The 23,012-nt window shown below is 42.1% G+C and overlaps 1 protein-coding gene across 4 annotated transcripts; it reads left to right on the forward strand.

Moving 5' to 3' along the window:
• The first annotated feature begins 68 nt into the window (after positions 1–68).
• On the forward strand, positions 69–22,046 carry ilf3b (interleukin enhancer binding factor 3b). 4 transcript variants are annotated; one of them, XM_012867899.3, is made up of 19 exons: positions 69–156; positions 2,469–2,559; positions 3,870–4,093; positions 4,180–4,354; positions 4,662–4,809; positions 6,650–6,741; positions 7,849–7,944; positions 13,618–13,729; positions 13,811–13,908; positions 13,984–14,095; positions 14,214–14,327; positions 14,418–14,623; positions 14,746–14,922; positions 15,005–15,286; positions 16,515–16,629; positions 16,705–16,752; positions 19,382–19,786; positions 19,979–20,053; positions 21,239–22,046. In XM_012867899.3, the coding sequence occupies exons 2-19, from the start codon at positions 2,557–2,559 to the stop codon at positions 21,364–21,366; spliced, it is 2,610 nt and encodes an 869-aa protein (XP_012723353.2). In that variant the 5' UTR covers positions 69–156; positions 2,469–2,556; the 3' UTR covers positions 21,367–22,046. The 4 variants fall into 4 exon arrangements, with proteins under 4 accessions (XP_012723353.2, XP_012723354.2, XP_021174879.2 ...); XM_012867900.3 differs by lacking the exon at positions 19,979–20,053; XM_021319204.2 differs by lacking the exon at positions 2,469–2,559.
• The last annotated feature ends 966 nt before the right edge of the window (positions 22,047–23,012 follow it).

Consider the following 23,012-nt stretch of genomic DNA (forward strand, 5'->3'; position numbering starts at 1 on the left):
CCCCTTTCTATTTGCTAAGAACGTTGCGTCATCTGGAGTTTGACCAATGAGCGCTATTGATTTCGGGTTCGTGGGCGTCTCCCTTTACGCTCGCGCTGCAGAGTTGGAGCTCTTCGACGGTGGCACGACTCGTGAGCTGACAACATTTGCTATTAAGTAAGTAATAAAATGTATAGAGCAAGTCCCCGACGTATTTGTAATGCGACGTAAGAAGGGGTCTGCTCCTAAAAAGACGTGTTGGTGAACTGTTTCATTTGCGCTCATTCCTGCGCTTTGAGCCGTTGCTCTTTGCGGCTGTTCGGTAAAGCTAAACCTGCTATCGCTAACTGGTCGGAGATTCAGTGGGGTCTTGCTCCTTTATCCTCGACCATTTTGGCGTCCCTTAACCAGCATAATTAAGAATCTTTTCACATTTGATGCTGTGAATATTTGTAGACCTGTATGTGGCCGGTAGGAACCACGGGTCCAATTTCTTTCTCGTGTTTTGCTCATTAGGGAGCATGCCGTTAGCTTGAAACGGTAGGTGAATGATTTGTTTCGTCAAGGCTAACAACCAAAATAAAATGGCGTCTGTTTTTTCCCCCCACTATTCCTAAATATTTAGGTTTGTGACCGAATTGATATTTCCTCTGCATCTCTATGTAGCATAAACTGTTCCATGTTAAATTTGAATCCACGCCAGTAGCTTTTTAGGGATCTGCGCGAGGTTTGGCGCTCCGATTTGGTGAGTTAATGAATGGAACAACGTTAGGTTGGTGGTCCCAAACTCCAGTCCTCCAGGGCCGGTGTCCTGCAACTTTTAGATGTCTCTGCCTCAACACACCTGGCACAAATGTGAGCCGATTTGCAGAGCTCCGCGGAGCTTGACTGCATTTGAATCAGGTGTGTAAGGCAAGGGACACATCTGCAGGACGCCGGCCCTAAAGGATTTGAGTTTGAGACTTCAGGGTTAGGGGATGGTAGTGTTTTCACCAGGTTATCTTTACAGCAGCGGTTCGACAAAATCTGTAACAAAACATCCCCGAGTCCCGCTATTTTAACCTGATGTTTGTGTTTTTTGTCACGGCACTGAACTCCCCGACTGGAGTCGGGTTTGTGACGCGTGTTATGGTTACACTATTGTCCCCAATTTCAAAAGTTAAGGAGGCTTTTATTGTAAGTAAAATTTGATGGTTACCGCTTAGAAACCCGAAAAAACTGGTGTCCAGTGTTTTCCTGAATCTGCCCGCTAAATGCTGTGACCAACAACAAAATATAATCACTGAGAACAACTTCTACGTTTTGTTTTAAATATTGTCTTGAAACTTTAGGTAATAAACGTGTCGTTGATGCACACACTGTTTTTCAGTCGTTGAATTGGATATTAGTTATTTTATTAGTAATAGGCCTTTATTCAGCCAAAAGGTCACACGTATGACTGAAAAGTAATATGCTGTGTTTGTTTTTTAAAGTAAACAGCATAGCTGGAATCTGAAATTAAGGGGGGGGGATCTAAATACTTTGAACACTGAACTTGAAAATGTGCTCACAGATCAAATTAGTTGATTTTTGCTATATGGGTACTTGGTGAAATTAAGACTTTTGGCTAGACCTCAGAGTTCCTAAAAATCAATTTGAAAAACTGATATAATTAGAAATGTCAAAAAAAAATCTTAAGTTTGCATTGATTTGTCTTAGTTTGACAAATTAAATTGTTTTGTCAAACTAAAAGTTCAGCACGTCTTCAATAGCAGTGAAAAGAACAATATTCAGTGTTTCTTTTACATTGTGTACTAGAATGTTCAAACTTTAACCCACAATAGCATATAAGTGCTTTATTTGGGGATTCTCATCCTGTTTTTTAGTCACAAACCCAGCAACTGAAGAATGTTGTTTCTAAAATTTGACCAGATCAATAATCTGTAGTTTTACAGGCCAAATTATTGATCTAACTATATCTCAATAAGTTAAATTTATGCACTGTAAAACAATAACTAAGACTTTAATATAAACTCTACTGAGAAAAATATATAAAAGCAATATTTTCTGTGTAGAAATATTAATGTACAGAAACTTTTTAAACTTTTTTAAATTGAATCTTACTTGAGGATGAGGTGCAAGAATACCACAATAGATGCTGACCTCTGGCTTAAATCCATGTTCTCCTGTTCATCATCAACAAGCTCAGTATCACCAAAATAGTAACTCATTACTCGTCAACAAAGTTTTATTGTAGCAATACATTGACAAATAAACGTTATGTCCTCAGCTGCTAATAAATCATTGTTTAATTGTTAGCAGCAAATTTGCCAGACTTAACACCTGAGAAAATACTTTATAAGTCTTAAGTATCCACTATTAATACAACTTTATTTACACAATAAAATAACAAATCCAAATAATGGACAACGTCTTTTGTCCATCTAGCTTAGTGCTTACTCATCGTTTTGTCTTTACTCAGTGTCGTGATTCCTGATTTCCTCTCACAGAAACAAGCATCAGCCGTGTCATCTCCCTCCAAGAAGACAGCTTTATTTATTGGGATTCACTGGACAAAAAAGTTTCACTAAAAGCAAAATGGTAAAGTTTTAATCTCTATTTTATTTTCTTGTCATTAGCCAATTGTCATGCAAAAATTGGCAAAAACAAATCAGTCAGTCTTTTACGTTAGTTTTTAAAATTGAATAAAGTAATTTGTGATCTGTCTGATTAAGTAGAATCTATAAAGGTTTCAGCAGGTGGTCATTCCAACATGCCTTGAAATTTGTATAAAGCGATGGCTTTTTTTCTTTTTACAATTTATATCTGTGACTTCCAATGGTAGTCGTGTATCAGCAGCGTAGGCGTTCATTAGCAGAAGTGAGGGTAGTGTGCAACACAAATAACCACCCGACTGGAACCCAGTGCACGGAAAACTAAAAAGAATTTGATGAAGCCTGATGATTGGCCTAAAGGAATGTCAGTAATCGAGTTATTCGAGGAATCATTTCCGCCCTACAGGAGAGAGCGCACACAGAGCAGCTGCACATGGACCATGGGGTATACTTGCACAACAAAGTCAGGGTAGCAAGAGGCATGTGGATTGCTGGTTTGCGTCTTGGATTACGCTTAATAAAATGGAATTTACATTTGTGGGAATTGTAGCAGTCATGTGTTGTAGGGCTGGGCGATATGGCCTACAGTCAATGTTGCGATGTATTGAGCAGTTCACTTCAGTAAAGATAAATGGAAAAAAACACACCACCAAAGGGCTACTTCACAGCCAGATATATTGATGGTATAATCAATATCAATTTCCAAACTCCACTGAGATGTGCCCACGTACCGATTGCCAGGTGCAGCCCATTCCCAGAAAACTGCACTAGCATCCATCTGTTGAGCTCGACAGCTTTAACTACGTTTGCACCGTTGTCAGTGGCTCCTCTTTCTTCTTGACCGGCTCTACCTCCGCTGCCGCTTAAACATTTGAAATTTCCTCCATTCTCAGAACCTCACCGCCTTGTTCGCTTCTTGTTTCACAGTGGATGGGATGGAGTCACGTGGCAACAGACTGTACACTTAGCGCAGCATCTTAAAGGGACAGGACCATAGCCTACCTATAAAAACGACTTTTCCTTACATTTTTTAATACCGATATGGGCAAAATGTTATTGTTGTAAATTTCTCTGTTGGTACATGTTTCGTTTTTTCACCCTGCCCTACTGTGCCATTAGTATTTGGTAAATATTCTGATGCATTCTGTTTTAGAGGTTTCTCTGTGATTCTGTAAAATTGTCATGTTCTATGTTTGGTGCCTGTTGTTACGAGCTAGTTTCTACTTGCCGTGCTTCTTCAAGAACCTCCAAGGTTCTTCATCCTCAATTAACTATCTTACCTGTTTTCCACCCTAGCCTCCCCCTGTGCGCCACAGAGCAATGCGTGTCTTCATGAACGGGGACCGCCACGTCATGGCCAAACATTCTGCCATCTATCCAACTCAGGAGGAGCTGGAAAGTGTCCAGAACATGGTGTCCCACACAGAACGCGCTCTTAAAGCGGTATCTGACTGGCTGGATAAAGAGGAAAAGGGAACTTCAAAGTCTGAATTTGAAAGCACAGACACTGACAAGGACAGGTCAGGAAATATTAGGTAGATCATTGGTTAGTAGATAATAATATAGATGTCTAACATGTTTCATCTACTTTTTTTTTATCCAAAAGTGAGCAGAAAGATCAGGCCACTCGTACTCTGCGTGGTGTTATGAGGGTGGGCCTGGTGGCTAAGGGTCTGCTGCTGAAAGGAGATCTGGACCTAGAGCTGGTGCTTCTCTGTAAGGACAAGCCTACCGTCAATCTGCTGGAAAGGGTGTCTGATAACCTTATTGCCCAGATAAAGGTATGACTGTATGTCAGTCCTCTAATCCAGTACAATAATCAATTATATAAATTCATTTTTTATATATATATAATTACATATCTTTTCTTTTATAGATACAAATAGCGAATAAAATGCATGGTAGAAAGTTGTAAAGAAAGCAATGATTAGTATACAGAAGTAGCCTTTTTGACAATAAGCACATTTTATCTTTAAGAGCAATGTTTTAATTCTGATAATTCCTTGTTCCACATTATCTACAGTAGTCTGCTCAAAATATTTAATAGATAAGGAAAAGAAACGGCCTTGTCCTCTTTCTTCTCTCCAGACAATAACAGAAGACAAATATGTAGTAACACAGAATATCCAGGATGCGAGCATTGTTATCCAGAGCACAAAGGAGCCCCCTCTCACGCTCACAATTCACCTTACGTCCCCTTTGGTTCGTGAAGAGATAGAGAAGGCTACTGCTGGAGGTAAGCCCCCCCAAATAAAGACCCTCTTTCTTTATTAGTGGTAACCTACTTCCAGCTGGAAGGCCAGGCAGGCAACAAGGCTAGACAGATATTGTTTATTGGGCCTTCAATGGAGCTAGGGGACAAGAAGACCTTCAGATAATGAAATAATGCTATGCTTATAGCTCACTATAGACACTCTCGTAGTTCCATGTAATGTAATTGTACATTTTTGATGGCCCAATATACAGTAAAGGGCAGGTAGTGTAATTATTGTTGAAGACATGGTTTCTCTACCCCTTTAAACATCAGGTAACCAATGAAATGAAGGCTTACTGAGAATTTACCCAAATACAAAACCACTGAGACCACTGTGTTTGCATGTGTTTTATCATTGATTATGAACGGTTTGCATTGCAGCAAAAATGAGGAGCAAAAGGCCAAACTCTCTGTTGGACCCCGCAGTGGGCTGTTAACCGCCTCTGTTTTTTTTCTAGCAGGACAGGTCCATGGTTACAGATAATGACAAGGGACACAATAATTTGGCATTTATATCAACTGCTCTAGTTGTCCTCGCAATCCATCAGCTTTAGACTCATTAAAGTCAATGTTTGGTAAGGAGTAGGGGTGTCTGCTTTCCTGCTATCTTTTTCCAGATTGCTCATCAGTAAGTACTGAGCCTTGACTTTATCTGTAGCCCTGCACTAACAGTGATGCCCAGTTTGGGCCTTCATTTATAAGCCATCAGTTTTGCTGCAGTGTGGACTTGTTTTGATACCCACTTTTTGTGCATCTGATAATTTCTGCCTGTGGTTCCAATTCTGATTCTCTCTGTCAAGCCTTCTAGTTTGTCAATTTTTAGGGACGCTGGACCTTTGACCAACTGGCCGCTCTCTGTCTCGGAAGGGGCAAAGTGCAGTGTACCCAGTGTGGGGGCAAAGGGAAGGGGTTCCACCTCCTGTTAGTGTTAGAAAAAAAAGCATCTGTTTGAGCTAAAAAAAAAAAAACTGTGAAGACAACCTCCCATTTGATACAATTTTTAATATTATTATTTTAGTCTACACATTTTTTATGCCTTTTTTTATTTTTGTGTTTTTTACACAGCTTAGGATTTAAGACACAACCCTGTTAGTGTGCTGGGTTTTAAGTAGAGATGCACCGATCAGAAATTCTGTGGCCAGTTTTCGATCTCCGGTTTTGGAAAGCTCCGTTTGCCAAGAATGATTTTAGCCCAGTTGCGGTTTAACTTTAAGAGCTATAAGTAACAATAAAATTATTTAGTTTTTTTTCTAGACATAAATATGGATTCAACCGTCTTAATACTAAAATTGATAATAGAAAAGCGACATACCTATGAAAACAATTTTCCCTTTAAACAACTGTTTCTTTTAGCTTTTTTTTTTTTTTTCTCTTTTTTTCAAAGACATCAATACGATACTGGAAAAAAGTGTAACTTGTTTAGTCTTCGCTCAGTAATAACTTACGCACCAAACAATGGTTCTAGTCCGATTTGGTAGCATTGTGATGTACGGCGTGTTCACCAACCCTGGAAAAATACCTTTTTACCTTCCAACTAGCGGCCTAGCATAAAATCGTTCTGATATTGGTCACTGGCTAATTTCTCGATGCATCTCTAGTTTCAGGTGTCTTTTTTTTTTTTGTGTGTGTGTGTGGTGGGGGGGCTGTAAAATAATATTAACTGGGAGGTTGAAAGCTTTGGGTGGTTCTCCCGTGGAGGGATCCCCTCCCCTTCCCCCTTCCTGCCTGTGGTTTGGGAAGGCTGCCTGTGTTCCCCCTGGCCGGCTGACAGAACTCCCCTTGGTCAAACTGTACCTTGTCTTCTTATTCCACCTGCCAATAGAAACGCTTTCAGTCATCGATCCCCCGGATGTTCTGGACAGGCAGAAATGCCTAACTGCCTTGGCATCTCTCCGCCACGCTAAGTGGTTCCAGGTTTGAATCTTGCCTTTATTTGTCTCTAAAGCAGATGTAGATTTGAGTTTGGTTTTATGCTCTTTGTTCTTTATATTATTTTCAAATTTCTTACATTTTTCTTTTATCTTTTCCTCTTTTGAGGTGTACTTCCTGTAGTATTATTTGATGACTTGGGTGTTTGTTTCTTAGGATATGTGTGTCATCACACGCTTCAGTTGCTTTGCTCACTTTACAGGTTCTCTGTCAGTAACATTTATTGAAAGGAAAGTTGTTGCTTTTAGCTCCAAGTTTCATTCGTTTTCTCATTTAGCAAAGCTTTTAACTCAAATCAACAAAATCTGGAACTAATAGCCATCCACCCAGGTGCAATATTTCTATAATGTCATTGTTGCTGTGAATGAGTTTTTGTTTTCATAAATGTAATTATGCAAGCTACTTATAGAGCACTTTTTGCTGCCCTATGTGATAATGTAAGGCGAACTGTTTCATGTGGTTAACTGTGTTTTATTACTCATAGTACTGTTGCCTGTGTGACCTTTGGCTTTTCACGCTGTAACAATCAGTGCTCCATCTCAGCAGCTTGTCAGTGTAGAGTATGTGGCCTCAACCTCTTCTGCTCTCCTGGCTGCTTTTGTTAGTGTGTCACAAAATCAACAGGAATATTGCACCTCGAGTCATTTCTAAGTATCTCTGTCTCTAACCCGACCATGGCACCTTACAGTGACGGCACATGTATGCACAGCCTTTTGTAACGGTTTACGTGTTTCTCACATTAGCCTAGGCTTGAGTTTGAGGTGGTTTTATTCGCTTCTTTTCTTCTGATCTTTGTTAGATGCATGTTTTCCCCCAAGGCAGAAATACTTAATAACTGCACCATCAGTTGTTTTTATGTATGGACCTAGCTATATCTTCAGTGTTGTAAGATCTTCTTGCAAAGTAATCCTTTACCGTATGTGGATATCTTCCATGATGATAAAGCTAAGCTATGATAGTCTGTGGCTCCATTTGTATTAATTTTCTTTTTATGTGGGTGTTAGTATTGTTTGTCCCACTTAATTTACTCTTCTTGACTAAAACTGCCAACCTCTCATCTTGCCCTACCCCCACTCCTGCTTATGTTTCCAGGCCAGAGCCAACGGGTTGCGCTCTTGTGTCATCGTCATCCGGATCCTAAGGGACCTGTGCAGCCGAGTCTCCACATGGGCCCCGCTTCGTGGCTGGGTAGGTCACCAAACCCAGTTTTCTTCATAATATACAGTAGGGCTGTGATGGTGATAATATTGGTAACTACTACAAGAACATATCAGGATATGTTTTTTTCTTTATACCTCTTCAACTTTTTTCACCTTATAGCCACAAATTGCCACATGTTTTACTGGGACTTAGTTTTATTTTAAACCAGCAGAAACTGGTTTCAAGTAGAAGGTTTTCAAGCTTTTTTTTAAAAAAAAAACACATTTTTATTTTAAATGTGATGGGCATTTGTATTCATGCCCCTTTATTCTGTTACCACTTAATCAAATTTATTGGAACCAACTGCGGTCTGAAGCCATCCACTTTGTAAATAGACTCCACTGGAGTACAATTTTTAATATTAGTATATAAATCCCAGCTGTTGTGTAGAGGCATTTTAGGATTATTAGTGAACATTAGAAAACCACCAGCATCAAGAAGACCACAGCAGATGGGTTGGGGAGAAAGTTGTAGAGAAGTTTAAATCTAACAATCAGGCTGGGATAGGAGAACATCAATCAGAAAAGTAACCATAAGACCCATTGTCAAGTTCTGGTTGACTTTCTTTATGCAATTCCCCACTTGTAAGGGACATTCTCTACACTTGATTTTCTTTAAGTGTCTTGAATGAAATCCAGTTGAAAACTTCCATGTAGAGGATGTCCCTTTCAAGTGGGGAATTGCACAAAGAAAGTCAACCAGAACCTGACGGTGAAAAACCGTGGTCTAAAGGCTGGAGTAAGACAAAAAAAAATGTCCAGCTTTAAAAAGTCACATCCAGAGAGACTGCTAGAACAGCAAAGCGTTTATTTTCCGGTCTGGCCAATAATGTGGTACGCATGCGCACAATGAAGTCTGAAGAGGAGCTTAGACAGCTTCGCAAAGCTCACAGCAGAAGCCGGCAAAGTCCTTGATGCCAAAGATGACGTTTAGGAACAATGTTCTGCAGAAAATTCATATGCAGAGGTGCTGAGTGAGCAGCAAAGGTCTGATTTGGTCAAAACAGCCACAGAGTGTGAAAAAAAGATGCAACAGCTAAAAGATCTTATACAAAAGATCCTGTGGGCTAACTTTGGGGAATATGAACCGACTCAAGCGGTCAGGACTGCAGAGTCGCATGCAGATCATGTGGGAACAGTTGCCCAAGTATAAACACAAGATATGTCCTATAATAAGACCTTATGATAAGACATCTGGAAAGCCTTGTGAAGACTGCAAAGGCGGCCCATAAACATTAGAGATGCTGGACTCCCCTTGCAGAATAACAACAGTTCCAGAGCTGTGCCAAAGGCCTTGAAAGCATCTTGGAAAAAAGGCTTATAGTGCTCAGGTCCATGAGATGGTTGATCGTCAGGCTGCAAAAAGGCTGACTGAGGAGGATTTACTTACCTGGAAAGGACATGTCTGGTACATAAGCCAATCTCATTGCTCCCAACCCCCATTCTGTAACAACTCTAGTGAGACTCGTCTGGAACAGCAGTCCAAGGTACAAAGGCCAGAGTGTAAACGATCCACTGATGAAAGGACCTGATGTCCTCAATTCAATCCGGGCTGTCCTCCGTCACGGCGCCTTTGCTGCTTTAGGAGACGTCAACAAAATGTACAATTCTTGTCTGGTTTGACGAGAAGGAGGTCCATCTGCACAGGTTCTTGTGACGTGATTCAGAGGACACGGAGCGGGGGGAGTACGTAATTACCAGAGAAAACATTGGGGACAAACCAGCAGGCTGTATAGCACAACTCTCCATGAGAGAGACGGCCAACCTACCTCAGTTTAGCCACCTAAAAGAGGAAAGACAAGTATTGCATGAGCACAGCTATGTTGATGACATATTGACGTCCCACACCAGCCTGGAAAGACACAATACCACAATACCTCATGGCATATACAAAATATGTGGAGCTGATCCTGAAAGGAGGAGGATTCACCAAAAATTGTTCTCCTGCCAAACCGACTAAATGATGAAGATATCAAAGCACTTGGCCTTGGCTACATGGTGGAAGCGGACATGTTGCACGTCATGGTAAGAATCAACTTCTCAGGGCGAAAGGAAAATAAGAGACTGAGTCAAGATTTGTTGCTGGAAGAATTATGAAAGCAAACACCAAATCTATTGACGAGACGTGAATTACTGAGTCAAGTTGCTGGTTTATATGACCCAATTGGCTTGACAACACCAGCAAAACAGAAAGGAGCCATTTTTGGTCCGAAGAGCATTCCAAGAGGCAAAACCGAGGCGTGACATTGTCAAAAATACATGGGACCTGGCTTTGTCTGATGAGATCTGCAGAGATGCAGTAAACCTATTTGAAGAAACTGTTCAGCTAAGTAAATTCAAGTTTTCAAGAGCCCTTACCCCTCTAGATGTTGTAACTGATCCCGTTGCAGTCACCTTTTCAGACAGCAGTGAAAACTCCCACAGTGCTGTCCTCTACCTTTTGATGGGACTGCTGCGATCAAATAAAAGTTCGACTAGTGGAGTCAAAAGCAAAGCTGATGCCTCTAAACCAGAAAGGAGATGCAGTCAAAGCAGACCTTTGCGGTGCAGTTTTCGCAAGCCACTTAAAAAGTACTTTGAGCAGCACAACCTGATTAAGATCCAACAGTGGTACCATTTTGTGGACAGCCAAACATTTCTTGGAGCTATTCAACACGAGAGCTATGGGTTTCAGACTTTTTTTGCAAATAAAATCAGAGAGATTTTTTGGAGAAGGATCCCTGGGTAACTCAACATCGCTGACATTATCACTTGAGGACCGCGCCAAGAGAACTTGATGTCAATTCAGAGGGGCAGAGAGGGCCAAAGTTCCTACGTCTCCCTGAGTATGAGTGGCCAATTTTGTCAGTAAAAGATGTATATATGGCAGCTCAAGAAAGCATTAGCAGTATTTAGAAGACATCGTTTGTGGCAGGGCTCTCCAGAGCCCAAACAGAGAAAAGTCAGCAGATTTCTGAGTGAAGACCTCCTGGTGTTGCAGCTGGTCAAAATTTGTAGGAAGAACGATGCTTCAGTAGCCTAAAGAGTCTAGTCAAGGCGGTTGCTTTCATATGGCGAGCTGCCAAAAAGTTTTTAACAGGAACCAAGTCCATAGAGACCCCGAAGTGGGTGGGAGTGGCAACAGATGGAGTTATCACTGCCTCAACATCAAGGTCCTCTTAGAGACATCTTTCTAGCTGCTCAAGAGGGAGTGACTTTCCCAGCTACCACTCCAGACCACTTGGTGGTATACGGGGAGAAGAGGAGACAGGGTTACTAGTTTGTGGTGGGAGGATCCACGGCTTCAGAGAAGATGACATGGCAGTCTCTGTCTTGCCATTCAACGCCTGGGTCATCAGAGGAAGGAAATGGCTCAGAAAGTAGTGGAAAGCTGCTTTTTCTGCAAAAAGACTAAAGCAGGAAGGTGCCAACAAATAATGGGTGACCTGTTAGTTCATCACTGTCAACCTCTTCGGACCATACCATCTCAAAGACACCCAGAAACATGTCTCAATGAAAGTGTGGGGTGTTGTCTTTAGCTGCATGGCCAGCAGAGCGCGTCACGTCAACCGATTTTGATAGTGACTCAGAGTAATACAGCACCATGGCAACAAATTCTGGAGATCCTGGAGCCAGCTTGCTGGTCCAAACAGCACAGCTCACATCGAAATGTTATGTGACCAAAATGCAGTGAGGGGCCAATTCAGATTAGGACGGGTCGTTGGTGTCAACCCAGATGCTGAGGGCATCACCAGATCGGCTGGGAGGTGTTCTGGTGAACTGCCTGGCAGTGCCTCCCTCCTCCCTGTCAGTGAGTGGAAAAAACCAGGGGGAGCCGATGCCAAAGGCAATCAGAGTGCACCTGGTACAGGCGAAGAGTCACTGTTGTTTACTGAGCTGGCAGGAAGAGGAGGGTCCGCTTCTGCTTGTAGCAGAGAAATTCCAGCTCTGCAATCAATGACTGTGCAAAAACAAAGCTAACTACAACACTATGAAGGACAACCAGTAAGCTCCTTTCTACTTTTGATTGTGACCTGATCAAATCATCCTGAAAGGAACTTTGAAATATTGAACAGTTTGCGATTAAGTTTGGTTTAAAAAAAGAAAAGGCAACTTAAAATGAATGTCTAACGGAAAGAAAAGAATGTGTGTGCATATAGGGATTTATGTATATATAAAAATGCATGTTGAAAAACAGTGCTTTAATTAGCTAATGCAAATATTTGAACAAAAATATACTAAGAATTATGTGGTTAAGTTATGTATTGATCTTAAAAAATTTAATTTCACTACTATATTTTGACTTAAAATACTTTGACTAAAATATATTATTTAGATTTGTTTGGCTAAAATAATGCTGGTTTATTTGGTTAAAGATACAGAATTTACTATCAGGATATTTGCTCTATTTAATTGAAAGGAATTTGCAAGAAAGGAATTTCTTTGATTTAAAGTGTAAGCAATATGTTTTCTTGACATAAATGGTTTCATAATGTGTTAATTTTATGTCAATTTAATAGTCATTTTATGTAATAGCTGCACTTGTGTTTTGGTTTAAGGGTTTTCAACTATTTGCCAACTGCCTATAAAATTCCTTCAAGACACCTAAATAGTGAAATCCAGTTGAAAAATCCACGTAGAGGCGATCCCTTTCAAATGGGGGATTGCACAAAGAAAGTCAACCAGAACCATGAAAAACTGGCTGTCCTTCACGGTGTTGTAGTTAGCTTTGTTTTTGCACAGTCATTGATTGCAGAGCTGGAATTTCTCTGCTACAAACAAAAGAGGACCCTACTTATCCTGCCAACTCTTCACCTGTACCAGGTGCACTCTGTTTGCCTTTGGCATCAGCTCCACCTGGTTTTTTCCCTGATTGACAGGGAGGAGGGAGGCATTACCAGGCAGGTCACCAGAACACCCAGATTAACTCTGGAAGAGGTGCAGAGATCCACCGAAAGGTTAGCAGTGAGCTGCATACATCTTAAATCCTGCCTTTAACGGATGCTCATAACAAAACAGGTAAGAGCCGAAATAAATATGGCTCTCAAGTTGCTTCAAACATCGTAGTAGACACAGCAAACCTGTAGAAAAAGTTTCCCACAAGTTTGCTGACCATAACTTCTGTGTTCTGGTAAGATGAAACAAAAATGTAACTTTTTGATCTATAGGTAAATTTCATTTTGGCAAAAAAAAAAAAATATTGGTGATTCTGTCCTCCAGAGTGGATAGGATAAGATAATGTGGCTAAATCAGGGAAATCCTTAAGAATACCTGCAATAGACTAAAGACCAGAACTAGAATGGAAATGTTTAGATCAAAACATGTCATAGAATGGCCTGATTCATGCCACAACCTGAATCTTTTAAGAATCTGTGAATACTTCTTAAAGATGGATTTCCTCTGGTGCTTACTGTCCAGTCTGCTAAGCTTGAAGTATTTTATTTAAAGAATGAACAAAATTAATAATCTCTACATATGCAAAGCTCCATTACATAAACTTCCAATAAAATCCATTGATTGTGGTTTTTAGGCAACCGATGTGAAGAAGTTGAAGGCTCTGAATACTTGGCGCTGTAGATGAAAACCCTTAATGAGAAGCATGTAGTTTGTTAGATTTATAACACTGCATAGATGTATTCTTCTCAGTGAAATAAAAAGCCCGTTTCTTTCTTCTGCTGCACAGCCACTGGAGCTGATCTGTGAGAAAGCAATTGGCACCGGAAACCGGCCCATGGGGGCAGGTGAGGCTCTGCGGAGGGTGTTGGAGTGTCTTGCTTCGGGGATCCTCATGGCAGGTGTGTAAATAGCTCATGGGCGTCTTTTCAGCTATTATCAGCATGTATTAGTTCAAAACGCATTGTTCTGCTGGTTTGCAGACGGTCCTGGGATTTATGACCCGTGTGAGAAGGACCCCACGGATGCTGTTGGCCACTTGAATCAGCAGCAGAGAGAAGACATCACAGCGAGCGCTCAGGTGAGTTTAGTGAAGCCGTCTGTTCACATTTATATTTTATTGTGATTCACTAATCACCGCCTGTCCTTTCACCAGCATGCTTTACGGCTGTCAGCCTTTGGGCAGCTTCACAAAGTGCTCGGAATGGATCCACTTCCATCAAAAATGCCCAAAAAACCTCGCAGTGACACCCCTATTGATTACACAGGTACAGCCCCCTGTTGTGTTGGAAGTTTAGTTGTGACTGCAGTTACACGTTATATTTTGGCTCTTTAAAAATGTAGATTTAACTGTGTTGTAATGGGATAATTCAATGTGTCGTTTAGTGCAAATCCCCCCCAGCACAGCATATGCCCCGCCTATGAAAAGGCCTATAGAGGAAGAAGAAGGACCCGATGACAAGAGTCCAAACAAAAAGAAGAAAAAGCTACAGAAGAAATGTGAGTGCTTCTTTAGCACTTGGATAGTTTATAGACTGTTGACGGTGCGTTGATGTTGGTGGTAAAATCCTTTCTCTTTGGTTCCAAAAGCTGCAGAAGACAAGGCCGAACCGCCTCAGGCTATGAACGCCCTGATGAGGCTGAATCAGCTGAAGCCGGGTCTCCAGTATAAACTCGTATCCCAAACCGGGCCCGTTCATGTTCCGGTCTTTACTATGGCCGTGGAGGTGGACGGAAAGACATTTGAGGCTTCTGGCCCATCCAAGCGCACTGCCAAGCTGCACGTAGCTGTCAAGGTGAGCTGAGCCCATCCTCAGTGGGTTATTCACCGATGGAACAGCTGCAAAAGCTGGACTTATCATAAATATTGGTTTGTCTTTTATCTCAATCCAACGTCCTGCTTTTTGGGTATGTTTAGGTACTGCAGGACATGGGCCTGCCCACTGGGGTGGAAGTGAAAAGTACCGAACCAGCTGTTAAAGTGGAAGAAGCGGCGGTACCGGTCACGGCAGAAGAAGTGAAACCGACAGTAGCAGCCACTGAATCTTCCACTGCCGCCACCGGAGCGGCTGGTGCTGCTTCTGAATCTACTGAGGTCAGCCGATAACAGCCGGACTTTTTGACAGCTTTGAATATTCAGAAACCTGATCTGTACATCGTGGGTTTTCTCCCATCAGAGCGCTCGCCAACAGGGACCAATTCTGACTAAACACGGCAAGAACCCCGTGATGGAGCTGAACGAGAAGAGGCGGGGCCTCAAGTACGAGCTCATCTCAGAGACGGGCGGCAGTCACGACAAGCGCTTCGTCATGGAGGTGGAGATAGACGGGCAGAAGTTCCAGGGCACAGGGTCCAATAAGAAGGTGGCCAAGGCCTACGCAGCCCTGGCTGCCTTGGAGAAGCTCTTTCCTGAAGGCTCCGTTCCTGAGCCGGCTAAAAAGAAGAAGGGACCGCCCATGGTAAGCATCCTGCATGTTGTCCTGCAGAAGCATTTATGCTTCTTGGATTTATCCAAACTTTGTCATGTTTCAACCACTTTTCCTCTTATTTACCAACAAAAAGAGAAGCATTGGGTGCACATTTTCATTTATTGCTGAGCCAATGCGTACATTTAAGAAGAATCATCTTTTTCTGGGTTAGAAGTTGTCCTCCAATCTTTGTAAAATGGCTAAAGCTCGGTCAGAATGGTAAATGGACTGAACTTATTTAGCACTTTTCCTGTCATACTGACCACTCAAGGTGCTGCACACTAGAGCCACACTCACTAACGCACACACATTTATACACTGATACACAGCTCAGTAGGCAACTTGGGGTTAAGTGCCTTGCTTAGAGACACATCAACCTGTGACAAGGGGAAGCTGGAATTGAATCCACAACCTCCTGATTGCAAGACAACTGTTCAACCCATCAAACCACAGTCTAAATCATCTCAATCTGGATTTTATTTTGCCATTGGACTTCCATGAAGAGACTACCATGCAATGCTGAATGTTTAAGAAAATGTATTGTAATGAGTAAACTTTTTTTTATGAGACACTTTACTCATTTACTTATTTCTAAGTTAGTTTGAAGTTACACAAGTGATGTGAAGCCTGTTCTTAGCTCATTGTGTAATACTACTAGTAGCACAGAGCATTTTGTTAATTTTTATTTGTGTAATAAAAAGGATGGGAAAGAAATCTATTTATCGGATTTGGTAAAATAAAATTTGAGATTTTATTTTCAAGCCATATCGCCCAGCCCTAGTGCCCACCTACCAAAGGTTGGTTTTAGCCAATCACAGTATCAAATTACTCTACAAGGTAAGCTAGTCAAGGTGTTTCTTGCTGTTCTTTTAAAGAGGAAATTGTGGATTCTAAGAAATCAGCTGTGATGGCAGCAGCTATGCGCTGGTCCTGTGCTGCCATGTTTATATTGGTTTGGCTGTGGGCTCAGCTGCTCTTGATTTTGTCCCACTGGTATGTCCCGCCTTAAACCGCAATACTGCAACGGGATTGGCCCGAGACGTTTTTAGTTCAGACACAAACGGTTATAGCCCGAGCGGTACAAGATGGATCCACATGTGTTTGTGAACCCACAAATACTGCGAATTCATCTTGGAGGCAAGGTTATAGTCTGGCAGAGAGGCAAGTGGGATCTTCTGCTCTCCTGCTTAATTTCAAAATATCTTTGTATCCTGTACAGCACGCATTTGGCATGATGGGCGGCATGGATGCTGGCGCACCCAGAGGTAGAGGGAGAGGACGAGGTCGTGGAAGAGGCAGAGGCTTCAATAATGGCGGCGGCTACGGCCAAGGAGGTAGAAACCTACATTTCCTTAAATGATTAACAGGGCTGACGGTTTATTTCAGCACTAACTGTGATTTCCTCTCAGGTGGCTTTGGAACGTATGGATATGGGAACAGCGCTAACTCTGGCTACAGTAAGTATTTGTTTCTTCCCCTCCACCGTCGCTCTGTTGACGTTCCCGTGTCCTGTATCAAATGACAAGCGTCTATATCAGGGCTCACCAGCCTGTTTGAAACAGAGCTACTTCATTGGTGTCATGCAATGGGCTACCAGTACTGATCTTTGAACTAGAAGAGTCAGAGTTCACATAAAGTTTATGTAAAATAAAGATGTTTTTCATGCTTTGTTCGAGATATTGTCATTTTTAAATCTATATAAATGCATGTGTGAATACACAGGAAGAAAAAAATAAAGTTTTAGATGCTGCTCACTGGTGGATTGGGCTTTTTTAGAACAGGCTCGTGGGCGCTCATGTGGTCCTCGGGGGGGGGGGGGGGGGGCTACTTGGTGCCCACAAGCATCATGTTGGTGACCCCTGGTCTATATATTGATGAAGGTCAAATCAAAATGGTTGATCATTGTGTTGGCAGAGATGTTGTCCTGTAGCTTGTTGCAGCTCACCAGGGCTCTTGAAATGTATGGGGGTGGGGGGGGGTCGCTCCACAGCACCTTGCTGGGGTTATCCTAGCCGAGTGATTTTACATTTCTCTGCTTTAAGCCACAGGGTTGAATCGGTTTTTGTCCAGTCTCTTCTTATGAGTTCCCCGTTCTTCATTCTGGCAGCCTGGTTTGAAGACTGACCTACCTGAGCGTGACAGGAGCAGAGAAATCTAAAAACCAGAAATGATCTGACCAAACATGGCCTGCCATTTTTAAGGCAGAAGAAAAATTCAAAATAATCTAATTTTGATTTTTTTTTTTCCTCCCTTCTCTGCCCTGTCTCACTCTTTAGGTGACTTTGTCTCAGACTACTATGGCTACCACGAGTTTGCGACATAGAACTTCCAGTGTTAGAACAGAACCAGAGTCCTGTTAAGAGGGTTTGAATGGACAAAAATACTCAGTAGTGTTCCAGCAGGATCATAAAGTCCCGTCACCACCAAGTCCCCGACCCTGGGAATAAAGTGACTCCGTCTAACCTGTCTTGCCAATACCACTTGTCACATCCTACCACGTTGGGGAGAAGCTCTTCCACTGCATGCACACAGCCATAGGATGCCCTCTGTCCTGTCACCTTGCTGCGGATGTCCCTGAACACCTGGACCTCTGAGCCCATTTGGCTCCGTGTCTTCTCATAGTCATGACCTGCAGGAGCTGGACAACATACTGCCTTCTGGGACATCTCTGCCCTCTATCTTTAGATAGACATGTAGTGAAAATTGTTGTCTTTTTTTAACTGTATGCCTTTGCCACTTCCAACCATGATTGGGTTAATTAAAAAAAAAGGAACTTTTTTTTTAGGGAAATTCAACATTATTTTTCATCAAATCTGTTGTTTCCCTGACTTGTTAGTATTGCAAAGTTAGAAATACACTAGCTGCACGATGGTGTTAAGGAGGAAACACACCGGACGCGTTGCAAAGCGCAGCATATGCGCGTCCTACACTCAGGTTAGCGTTTCATTTTAATCGGTCAATAAAGGTACACTAGAAGTATATTTTGCGCACGTATTTATGCTATGCGACGCCTAAATTAGATTGAAGTTCTAGTTTCAGACACATACGGTCCTGTTTGGCCGGGAATAAACGGGTAAACCACATCCTGTGTCAAAGTTCACTTCCAAAATAAGAGTCCAAAATAAAGCGCCATGGATGATGTAGTTATGACAAGCTAACAAACTAAAATATGCGATTTCTGATCTGATTATGGTAAAGACCTGGAGTTTTAGATGAAAACATAGGATATCCATCCATCCATCCATTTTCTGACCCGCTTAATCCCTCATGGGGGTTGCTGGTGCCTATCTCCAGCATTCACTGGGCGAGAGGCGGGGTACACCCTGGACAGGTCGCCAGTCTGTCGCAGGGCAACACAGAGACAGACAGGACAAACAACCATTCTCACACACACCCACTCAAAATTTAGAGAAGCCAATTAACCTAACAGTCATGTTTTTGGTCTGTGGGAGGAAGCCGGAGTACCCGGAGAGAACCCACGCATGCACAGGGAGAACATGCAAACTCCATGCAGAAAGACCCAGGGTAACCCAGAACCTTCTTCCTGCAAGGCAACAGCGCTACTGTGCAAAAAACCCCCAAAAAAACCAGGATATATTACTGGTAATTTAATACCTTAAAGATCTATTGCTGGTAATTTGTCTTTAATTACTTACCCAAGTTCTTCTCCGCAGAATCCCGCAGCTGTGGAGCGTACTTTGCTGCGTCTGGTGTAAATCTACACTTTTAAAAACACGCCCATAAGCCGCGCCGCGCCGCTTACGTTACGCGGCCAGTGTATTTCCTCCTTTACTCTGGCATTGTTTAGTTTTTCTTCTTTTTATTTCCTGATCTGTATCAGCAGTTGTCAGAGCTGAGCAGAGGCTTTCCTTGTAGTTTGTGCTCAGACTGCTGCAGTTTGGAAATCTGTTTGGTATGGGAGAACTCCTCACTCCGGCTGTTTTTTTTATATGTTCGTTTTATTAATAAATGTTGCATTCATGACTGACTTAGTTATTCATTGCCTATTTACAATACACATGCTGGAGCTGCTACATGCTAAATATTTGACCTGTTTTAAGGCTGTGGTATGCTGTCATTCCCTAGATTACTACGACCATAGTGGGGCAAATGGAGGAGCCGGGGTATCGAGCAGCCTCTCAGGCGGCCTTCCCTTCGGCTCCACAGAGGCGCCGGCTCCGAGCTACGGTTCATATTACCAAAACGAAGGATCCTACGCTGCCCTGGGTGCCAACAAAATGGCCAAAAAGAAACCCCCGGTGCTGAAGGGTGGGAAGGCAAACATTCCTGGTCCCCCTAGGGGACCCGCAGGGCCTCCAGGAGGCTATCTGTCAAGCGTCTCCGCAGGGCAGGGCTCCTACAGCCAGTATGGGCCAGTCAAGAAGACCTTCAGCCAGAACCAGGGGGGTGCAGGTGGTTATTCCTACAGCACCGCCTACCCAAGCCAGGTGACGGGAGGTGCTGGAGGGAACCAGGAATACAATTACGACGGTGAGTTTCTCCTGTTTTAAGCTTAAAACACAGGATTCCTGTACAGTCTGCAACAGTTTACAATTCTAGTATATTTCCAGTACTAATGGAAGAGTATTTGTATTTCCAGACTTTATTCCCCGTCCTGCTGACTAAAAATGTATCCATTCGTATTTCATCACTGTCCGTCGTTTTGTCTGTTTATCCACCCAGCAATCCATCCATCATCCAGTTTGTCTACCCATCCGTTTGTCCATGAACCCATCTACCCATCCATCAGTTCATCAGGTTTTCTATTAATCCTTCAGCCTCCGTCCATCTACATGTCAAACCATTCATTCACCCCTCCCTTTGTCCATGTGCTCGCCCTCCACTTTGTTTCTCCATCGTTCCTGGATCCGTTTTTCTGTTCACCCATCCGTTTGTCTGACATCGATCTATTTCTGATTAGAATACAAAACTTAGAATCGGGGTTAGTTAAAAAAAATTTATTCACTAAGTTACAAGAGTGAATTGCATTGCAACATGTAAATCTCCTTTGTTGCATCATCGTTTCAAATAGACATGCCATTTTCAGTTGTAGGTTATTGTATAAAAACAGACTATTACAATTTAGTGGCCTTTGGCAGTAAAGCTTGTAATATTGAACATAAATGAAAAATTCTCTCAATTATTAATGAATGGGTATTTTACACAAATTTACTAAAAGATCCCGTAATGTATCAAAATTTATCCAAAAGAAAATACTAGTCACTTCCTGTTTGATGCTGTTACATCACCATGGGTAAATTTCAGCTAAGTGCTGCAGACACCACAGAGTAATACATCTGGCACGATTTTTTTTTTTTTCCAGTTGACCCGACCATTTAGTTATTGAACGCTGCTACAGCCATCGCAGCTGCTGATCCTTTTGCTTCTTTGGGGATTCAGGCGTTTGATATGAAGCTCGTTCAGGACGTTTCATGCAGACGTGATTCAGTTCTGGAGGAGCCGTGGCTCCTCCTGCCATCTTCTTATCCACCAAGACGTGACTCCCTTTCAGCCATCAAAAGGGGCAGAAGCCCACATCAGCTGTGGGGCTTTACAAACTAGGAGCAGGCCTACGATGTGAAATGTCTAAACTATTAAATCATTTTTTTTCTTTTTTTACAAATTAATGTTTTTGTGATCGTTTAGAAACTAAAGCTGTGCAGTTAGTCAAATGTATCGTTCAATCTGTTTGTCAATCCATCTTTCCTCCATCCGATCCCATGTCCTTCTATCCTAATGAACTCTATTTTCCATGTTTAAAGGTAGATGCTGTGGAAAAATAAAATCCAAATTTAGTGTTTATACTTAAATGGCCAATGACACAAGTCTGGAGTTCAGTTTTGAAAAAGCATATTTTGATGTGGAAAAATTTTCTTTGCAAAAACCTTGAATATCATTAAAGTTTCTCTCCTCTCCCATTTTTACACCCCTCCTTTCTTCCAGGCTTCAACCCCCAATCCACCTACGGCGCACAGGGAGGTGGCAACCAGGGCTTCGGCTCCAACCACTCTCAGTACCACAACCCCGGCTTCGGCAGGGGTGAAGGCAGCATGGGTTACCAGTACAGATAGGTTGTCACCAGTCCATGTGCGAGTGAGCGGCTCCCAGCACCCTGCGTCAGTGTTCTCGGCCCTTCTCCAAAGAGAGCGATGGAAGACTTGCCTGTGCTCTTTGCCTTTTCCATGTTTGCTTCCTATGTGCTTTCGGTTTTAGATGTAGCACATGTTGGCACACTTTGAGATATGTGGACTTTTCAAATGTCTTGAGCTGAGCTATGGTTGAACTAGTGGTCTGTTTCAGTGGCGCGACGACTTCCAAGTCTTGTTTTGGTTTTATTTATTTTCTTGATCTTTTGCTCCTGGTCCTTACCACCTAATATGAAGACTGATGTGACAAACTTGGTGTTAAGTCATGACTTTAGTTTCCTTCTTGAGATGGCTGGAAAAATGTGAAAAGCAGTTTAACCATATTTTTATGACTCTTATTTTTTTTTTTTGGCTCCATTTTGTGGTAATTACAATGTACCCAGGTAGCTTTTTTTTTTCCTTCCAGCCGTGGTTGTGATTTTTGACCGTTTTTGTTATTTACCTGATGTAATGTGGTGGTTTCTCAGTCTGATTTTTCTGGATAACTGGAACATATATTCTGCTGTTTAAATCCACAGCTCTGCTCAATGTAGCTTTTAAACTGGGTGGGGTTTACTCTTGTTAATGTGTTTTTATTAATAAATTCTTTTTATTTTGAATTAACAGTTCTATTTATACATTTTGGGTACTTGTGTTATTCATGAGCATCAGGTAATGGCCTGTGACACTAAACTTGATATAAACTAACAACCAGTTTTAAAATTTTGAGCTTTACCAATTTTAAAACGTAAACACTTTCTCCCCCCCCCCCCCCCCCCCCCCCCCATTAACTATTCATTCGGGTCAGTGTAATGGTTTACCTCCATCTGAAAACTAAAAGTTGACGCGAAGGAGAAAACTGGCAGAAAAAGTGCACCAACCAATTGGAAATATGTCCCTGAAAGGGTTGTGAAGTGAAGTTTGAGGGAGATTTACAAGTACAGCTAAGAAAAAATGTCAATATCTTTAATAAAAGTTTGGTGTGCCTCATTTCAGAAAATTACACTTAATATAGATCCATTGCATATCCAGTGTCAGAAAATCAGAATACTACTAGCACCAATTTAAAAAATATATTTTAATGTATAAATGTTGTATAGTGGCATAAAGAATCATGGGAAGGTTGCTGACTGGACAAATGTCCACAAGAAGGGTAAACCACTAATGGGTATTGCTAAATAAGCTGGTTGAGAGTGTTGTATCCAAACATTCATAGAAAGTTCAGTGGAAGGAAAAAGTGCAACAGATGACTTCAGCCTTGAGATTATCAAGGGAAATCGATTCACAAGAAGTGGACTGAGGCTGGAAACAGAACGTGAAGAGCCTCTACAGACAGATGATCCCACAAAGGCTACAAATGTTGCAATCCTAGGGTTAAGCCATTCCTGGACCAGAGATGGCATCAGGTGTGTCTTACCTGGGATAAAGGGAAATAGAACTGGACTGTTGCTCAGTGGTTCAAGGTCCTCTTTTCAGATCAAAGTAAATTTTGCGTTTCATTTTGAAGTCGAGGTAGAAGAGTGGAGAGGAACAGAATCCATGCTGCTTCAAGTCCAGTCTGACATTTCCAGTCAGCCCGTATTGCCAAGAGG

This window comes from Fundulus heteroclitus, chromosome 16 (genome assembly GCF_011125445.2).
Source record: "Fundulus heteroclitus isolate FHET01 chromosome 16, MU-UCD_Fhet_4.1, whole genome shotgun sequence".
NCBI lineage: Eukaryota > Metazoa > Chordata > Actinopteri > Cyprinodontiformes > Fundulidae > Fundulus > Fundulus heteroclitus.